At 34.8% G+C, this 8,137-nt stretch overlaps 1 protein-coding gene across 7 annotated transcripts in view; it reads left to right on the top strand.

Moving 5' to 3' along the window:
- LOC107659085 (E3 ubiquitin-protein ligase UBR5-like) overlaps positions 1 to 8,137 on the top strand; it is a 65,166-nt gene that overhangs the window by 1,437 nt on the left and 55,592 nt on the right. For 6 of the 7 annotated variants that reach the window (XM_016447905.1, XM_016447901.1, XM_016447903.1 and 3 more), the window contains exons 2-5: positions 4,118 to 4,162; positions 4,280 to 4,361; positions 5,281 to 5,357; positions 6,395 to 6,514. In XM_016447905.1, the coding sequence (XP_016303391.1) occupies positions 4,118 to 4,162; positions 4,280 to 4,361; positions 5,281 to 5,357; positions 6,395 to 6,514 (324 nt within the window). The remainder of the gene's footprint in view (positions 1 to 4,117; positions 4,163 to 4,279; positions 4,362 to 5,280; positions 5,358 to 6,394; positions 6,515 to 8,137) is intronic. The other variant, XM_016447904.1, reaches the window with a different exon arrangement.

The raw sequence follows: 8,137 nt of genomic DNA, 5'->3' as shown, positions 1-8,137 counted from the left end.
TGTCAAATCGCACATCGTTAAAACAACAATTACGATATTATCGCAGACGATATATATCGCACACCCCTATATGACACTAGAATAAAGAAATGTTGATTATAAACATTATAAATATATATGCACTGTATATGCATTATGAGTACTTAACACTAATATGCTGCAAATTTTTGTTTTTTCATCTTAAATAGTTACACATTTATTTTCATCTTTGTTTTGGACTGTATCCAATGTTTAATATTAAAATTCAGTGTTTCCATACCATTTTAGTATATCAAAATCCCTTAAAATGCTTATTTTGTTATCAGTTTTGTAAATGTATAGCCTAATTGCTTATGTATATATATATATGTATATGTGTGTGTGTGTGTGTGTGTGTGTGTGTATATATATATATATATATATGTGTGTGTATGTTTATTATAATCATTACAAATATATCAAATATATATGCATTATGTGTACTTAATACCAATATTCTGCTGCAAATTCTTTTGTTTGCCATCACATTTATTTCATCTTTGTTTTGGACTGTATCTAATGTTTAATATTAAAATTCAGTGTTTTCGCACCTGATTTTGTAAGACTATGGTGGGTGGACCTGGGGAAATTTTGTGCATTTTTAAATTAAATGCATCTAGTGCATTTTGAGAGATTAAAATTAAGAGCTACAATCCCTTTTCAATGACCAAATGGAGAAAAAAAAAAAAAGAAAGTAAAAAGTCCTTGCATTGACTCATACCTGGACTTTAAATTGGACTGAAAAATATTTTGGTCGTTAGTGTCCTGCATTCACACTGGTGTTTTTAGGAAAACAAACCGTTTGAAAATAATAATAATTGTACTTAATATTATCCCTAAGACAGTAATATATTACTACTGTCTATAAGTTAATATAAAACAAAAGTATGTTAATTGTTTTTTATGCAAATGTTTACTTGCAATAGTCACCAATGATTCAGTTTTTGTAAATATATTTGTTATTTTTGTTAAAATTACAATACTTATTTATGTCTTAACTTCTTCACCCTCAAGCCTTTTTTTTTTTTTTGCGAAAAACTGTGTGAAAGCAGGTTTTAAAAAATGTGTCTTGTTGCAAATCTAGTGAAATGCTGTAATCTGTTAGAAATGTTGTGAATTTGTAATTGCTGCATGTTGCGTTCCTAAGTGCATGTTAAACTTGCAGTGCATGTAGAGATTGAGTTTCCAAGACCAGATCATGAGCTGCTCGTGTGAACACAGTGCCACACTTCGCTTTAAAACATGCAGCGCAACAGACGACATCGTTCAAACGCAGCCTTTTGCTTGGGTAAGCGTGCAAAGCCATATTGTGTTTTTGAGTTTAGTTCGATTGACAGATGCTTTACCAAAAAAAATTGTTAGTTTTTTTAGATTGTGTATAAGTTGGGTGGTGTAATGAGATTTTTTTAGTGCTGTTCTTTAGTGTAAATGGTGCCATTTAGGCAATTGATAGTACAGATAATAAAGAATCTTAAGCCATTTATGTAAATACTTCATGGAAATGTTACATTATAAAATTAAAATGTGTGTGAAAATTGTTTGTCACTTTATGCAACAAAAGGAAATCCTTTCCAACAAAGGAAAAAACATGCCTTGCATCGAGACTAAATGCAATTTTGAGGCATTTTGTTTGGACGCTTTGTGCCCTACACGTTACCACGTTCTTGAATTTCTCACCACTATGGCTAGCTTGTCCTGTTTATTACTATTTGTCATCCCCAGGCCGATTTATATACTTGCACTAGTCATTAACATTTCAGCGTGTACATGGAGACCTCCATCCTTCATTGTCCACTGATATGTCCTGCAATAATGAGCCGTGACTTGAAGGCTTTTCTGCTGCGCTGCGCTGACAGGAAACGAGGGACCTTTCTGCACACGTGTCCCCTTCATGCTAGATTCAGCATGATCTCAGTCGCTTAGACTGCTGCTGTGCAAGGATATTCTCTGTGCACATTGCTTTTGGGCTTTTTAGTCTGTATGATAACGTGCATGTATTGAAAAACTTGTGTATGCATGTGTATTGTTGCTTTGGCAATATTATATGTAAAAATAATTGCTTTATGGCAATATAATATGCTGTGCCATGCATTATGGTATTGTGGGAGAACATAGTTATGTTGATTTTTTTTTATTTTTTAAAGTACTTTGGCGAAGGTTTTTGCAGGAGCTGCTTTTAGGACTTTACTCTTGTTTTCATACTGAGTTAATCTACAGAGGTCATTTACAGAGAGGAGCTGCTCAGTGCTTCAGTATTGATTGCACTGAAATGATATGAGAATCTGAAGACCTTACTGATAGGTTTAGATGACTGTATGTAATAATTTGACTATGTAATTTGAAAAGTGACTTATCGTTTGTAAACATCATGGCGTTTGTGTTGTAAATGTGTTCAGAAGCTGTCTCCATCGCTTATCATGGTTCAGATGATGCTGTAGGCATGTTGCTGTACTAGTATGCCAAGCTAAACATTGGCTCTGTTCTAAAACCTAGGGAGCTGCCTACTAAGTGAGCATCCTAACTGAAGCCTCATGAGGGACTTATTTGGAATGCACTACATAGGCAGCAACTCTGTGTCTTTTAAATCATATAAATGCTCTACACACAAAGTGTGTATGGTGCTTTGAAATGCTGCCTATGTAGGCAGCGTACTAGGTTTTGGTATGCATCCATTTTTACAGTTTTACAGCCAGTTTATGACACACTTTTTGTCCAAGAAGAGCTTGAAGGACTAAAGTTGGCCAACATCTGAGAGAAACCTTTTTTCTTCAGCCAGTTTGGACCCGTTTGCACACTGCCATAAGCTAACGTCTTTCTTCATATGTCGCTGTCTGCTGTGCATATGTATTTACTCATATGAAAGCTACAGCACACAACACGGCCTTCCAAGTGTGTTCTTTGTCCATGGTGCACTCATACCCAAGGTTTCCTGGTGGAAATTGTATGCATTTGTTTTTGTCTGACTGTTTTGCCTAAAATCTCTTTATTTTCATACAGAGTCATTGGTTTTATAGGTTCTTGCGGGTGGAATAACAATCATTTGTAATAGGTTTCCAGCAGAGCCTTTGTCCATTTTTTTTCTTCACTGTGGCTCATACTACATTTCATCTTATTTTATTATTACTTGAGTTTTATGATTGTTGTTTCCTCATAAACTCATGAACTTCTCTTTCAAGGCATGATTATTTATAGGGGATGGATGCATTGTTTGAGATTCTTACTGGAGATAAAATATGCTTTGTTTTTAAGCCTGTACCTATTTTAAAGGGATAGTTGACCCAAAAATGAAAATTAGCTCATGATTTACTCACCCTCAGGGCATCCTAGGCGTATCTGACATTCTTCTTTCAGACGAACACAATCGCAGTTATATTTAAAATGGTCCTGGCTCTTCCAAGCTGTAGGCTATAATGGCAGTGAATGGAGCCCCTGTTTTTGAAGCCTAAAAAAACTGCATCCATCCATCATAAAACTACTCCACACGGCTTTAAGGAATTATAAATCAGTGTTGATCGATAATGGATTTTGCAAATAAACAATTTAATTTAATTATAAATTCTAAAATCATTATATTAAGTGAAAAACATTACAAATGTTGATGACTTAGGAGTCATGTGTTTGTGGACTTAAGCTAGATCTCTGGTTTTATTTGAACCATCAGTTCTGTTTTTGAAATCGCATTTTCCTAATGCATTATGGGTGTATATTAAACATGACAGGAATCAGTCTCATTCCCTTTTTATATATGTATAATTTGCATTGTAAAGGTTAAATTGACCCACAAGGCCACTTAGCTTCCTTTGACCATGAGGCATGATCTGTTCCTCAGTTTTCCTTCCGTCTCCTACAGTTTTTCTCTATTCAAACCGTAATAGTCATTCTCTCTCGATTTTGTCCTGCCAAGGTTTTGGCCAGTTTCGGTTCAGAGGTGTTGGCTGTTGCTCAAGCCAATATAAATGATGACTCTCTGCATTCAGCTGTGCCTTTGATAATGTGGCAAGAACATTATTATTTTAGGCGTTGTATAATCCTATTTTCTGTGGACATTGAATCGGTTTTGTAAGCCCAATGCATCACATGCCTTTGATGTTTCTTACAGGCTCCGTGAAGTGTCGGAAAAGCTCAACAAATACAATTGTAACAGGTATGTTTTACCAAGCATTTGCATTTTAAGCGCAGTGGTTTTAGAGTTCTTTCCACATCAATGAAGTATTGAGTTTTGTGAAAACACTTGGCTAACATTTCTCTGTCCGCACGGCAGTCATCCACACCTTATTCCATTGGAGCAGGCCAAACTTAAGCAGTGTGTGGTTGGACCAAATCATGCTGGATTTCTCCTTGAGGTAACATTTATTATGCAGCACTGTTACTTTATATCATGCATTGCTTTAGGCTTTTTCTTAGACCTGAATTATTTTTTTTTAATGTGGGTTATTGTATTTTAAAGCAATAATTTACTTTAAATATGAATATTATGCCTTTTTTGCTCTTATCCATTACATTTACATTTATGCATTTGGCAGACCTTTTTATCCAAAGTGACTTGCATTGAATTCAGTGTAATTTCCATAAAAACTGAAGTTCACAGTGAACGTTTCTCCAGCTTTAGAAGGACCCTTTTTGAATTTTATTAGGTTTATCAGGTTCACTATGAACTGTTGTATATTAAAGAGCAATGCACATTTTCTATTTCTGCTTTTGTGTTGCATTGAAAAAAAAAAAAGCATATATGTGACCCTGGAGCACAAAAGCAGTCTTAAGTCGCTGGGGTATATTTGTAGCAATAGCCAAAAATACATTGTATGGGTCAAAATTAAAGATTTTTCTTTTATTCCAAAAATCATTAGGATATTTAGTAAAGATCATGTTCCATGAAGATATTTTGTAAATTTCCTACCGTAAATATATCAAAACGTAATTTTTTTATTCGTAATATGCATTGCTAACAACTTAATTTGGACAACTTTAAGGATGATTTTCTCAATATTTAGATTTTTTTGCGCCCTCAGATTACAGATTTTCAAATAGTTGTATCTCGATCAAATATGTCGAAATCCTAACAAACCATACATCAATGGAAAGCTTATTTATTCAGCTTTCATACGTATAAATCTCAATTTCGAAAAATTGACACTTAAGACTAGTTTTGTGGTCCAGGGTCACATATGTTAGTAATGACACAAGAATGAATATATAATGACCTTTTTTTTTTTGTCTAATTAACACGGAGCAATGCAGAAATGATATGTTCTTTTGTTTCAGGATGGACGTATCTGCAGGATAAGCTTTGCTGTCCAGCCCGACCGACTGGAGCTCGGCAAGCCCGATGGCAATGATGGGTAAGGAATTAATACCCCTGATATATGCATGGAAAATGCATGTATGAGCTGGCATGCAAAATAACTCTGGATCTGCACCTTCTGGTTATGATTGCTCTGGGTTTATGTATTAAAAGCTTGTCTTAAGTCAGCACACTTAAAACAGAATTTTCACCGGCATAAACCACCTTATACCTGATTAAAGTTGTGTTGTGGGCTTTGTTGTGAAGACATTTTTTTTATGTTAGTGTAGCATAAATACACTCAAATATGAACACTATATATGATGCAGTTATTATACCATAAATGTAGCCTTACAGTTGCATGGGAAAAAAATGCACTTGTATTATATTCTTAGTGATTGAAGGGAGGGAATTTAATGAAGTGCTTGAGATGGAAGCAACTCAGAACATTTTATAAAGGTGTGGCCAGCTTTTGTTGTCTGGTTTTATCAGCAGTGTTGTTTTATTACTGAAATGGTGAAAACCAAATACACATGCAAGCATGTTACAACACTAGCTTATAAACACTTTAATATTTGGTGGTACAGAAAATTAATTTAAGACATAAAAATATATTACAACTCTTAGAATTCAAAGATTCTGAGTACGAAAAGAGCATTTATTGAAAATAAACTGCAAAAACGACCCGTTATGCTCATGATGACCGCTTTGAAGTGGTTTGTTTGTGCATTTTTGCTTGAACTGAGCAAGGGGGCTAGTGCATTTTTTCGTTTTGTTTTTGGGATTGAAGCCATGTCGCAACAGTGCAAATCTCCTTTTGTGAACCGCAAGCAATCCACCGTGTTCGTTTATGACCAAAATATTTAGCGGGCATGATGGCACATGATTTAGGGGAAATCTTTAGCAGTTCCCTGCCAGCCTTTCCTACAGCTCTTGCCTGAGGAATGAGCTGCAGTCAGTTCTGATTCCCAAGGGTGTTGCCATGTTAGTCGCCCCACGGTACAAGAGGCCGATTGGCTCGTAGGCTTGGGCTCTCCAGGCTCTGTGATGGCAAAACTATAGTTTTGTAACTGATCTCCCATCTTTTGTTTCCAGTTCAAAGTTGAGCAGTGTCTCAGGGGCAGGAAGGAGCTCCAGGCCAGGCAGGACTAGTGATCCGCCCTGGTTCCTGTCTGGTTCTGACACACTGGGCAGACTGGCAGGCAACACCCTTGGGTAAGTTGTGGCAGGGCTATCAGAAATGCAGCCATCAGGTAACGTTGGCAGGCACACGTGCAGTGCTGCCTTTGGTTATAAGAAACCTTTTTAAAGATGATTTTGCTGTTTTGTTTGCATGCATTAAAATCCCCACCTGAAAGTATTCACACTACAAGCCCATTTCCAGAAACATGTGTTTATTATATGTGCGAGACGCTCAGTTACTAAGAAGAAATTAAACTCAAATTCCATGTTTTTCTGAAGTGTGCTTGTTAGAGCTGTGCAATATATCTAAAAAAAAAATGGTGTTGACTAGACTCAATGATTATTATAGTATAATATAATAATAATAATAGCAAAATATTGTATGTGTGTGTATATGTAAATAAAAGAAATCTGTCTTTATGAAAAATATGTAATAATTTTCCTATGAACCGATATAAAAATACATCGTAATAAACAACAATGTTTATTTTTATATTATATGGTTATATTAATTTTATAATAATAGATATATAATCTCTATTTATGTGTTCGTAATGAAATGCAAAATGGCTACTTTTTTAGTAGATTAAGTTTAGATTTAAAAAGTTTAATGTAAAATATATTTTCCACAGTTTTTCACTAAATGAATATAAGGAATAATTAATAATTTCCATTTATATAAACCAGTATAAATATACATAGTAGTAAACTGCAATATTTATATAATTGTTATTATATATAATGATTGTATATGATAATAATAAAATGACTACGTCCCCTTGGAATTATAAGGTTCTATCTGACATTTGTCAAAATTGAGTTGTTTACATATTCTTATTCTGTGACAACTTATTTACATTATATGATAGATTTTTTTAATGTTGTGTACATTTTGGTACTTTTTATTTAAAAAAAACAAAAAGGTTCTATATACACAGTCGAATGGAATGCAAAAACTTTGAAGCTCAATATCTCAAAACTACTCGGAATGCAGATAGAACCTTATAATTCCAAGGGGACTATATATATTTATTTTTATTTTTCCCCCCACATACATGCATAAAAAAAAAAAAAAATGTGTATACGAATGAAAAAATAGCATTTGAGTGACCATGCTAATGAATTGTTAAATCAGTTTTAAACTGATTCACAGAATTAAACTTAAACACTTTTTTTTTTATTTATTTTTTTTTTATTATGCACTGAAGTTTAAATTAGAGACACTATTAAACATAAGGGGTGTAACGGTACACGTATTCGTACCGAACCGTTTCGGTACGGGTCTTTCGGTTCGGTACGCATGTGAACCGAACGAATACAGTTTTTTTTATTTTTTATTTTTTATTTTTTTTCTCTGGAAATTCAAATAATAAATGGCGTTTTGACAGTATTTGATGTGGCATGACAGATCGCTGTATAAACGCCTTGGAGAGCCGCTTCTGGGACGGTTCAGAAACGTGCTGGTATAATCCCAACACAAGCATTGACTAGAGCGGACGCAATCAGCTCCGGTTCCGGTGTCTGAGCCGTGACGCCCCGCAGATTTGTGCAGAGCGGAGCGCGAGTGAACGCGGTCATTCCTTCCTCTGTACTATTAGTTTTAACGCGAATAAACATGACTGAACATCTCATGCCTCATGTAATTGCTCAATCAGT

This window comes from Sinocyclocheilus anshuiensis, unplaced genomic scaffold, assembly GCF_001515605.1.
Source record: "Sinocyclocheilus anshuiensis isolate Anshui unplaced genomic scaffold, SAMN03320099.WGS_v1.1 scaffold411, whole genome shotgun sequence".
Classification (NCBI taxonomy): domain Eukaryota; kingdom Metazoa; phylum Chordata; class Actinopteri; order Cypriniformes; family Cyprinidae; genus Sinocyclocheilus; species Sinocyclocheilus anshuiensis.
The sequence above is the reverse complement of the archived record's forward strand: the minus strand, read 5'-3'. Positions and strand labels throughout refer to the sequence as shown.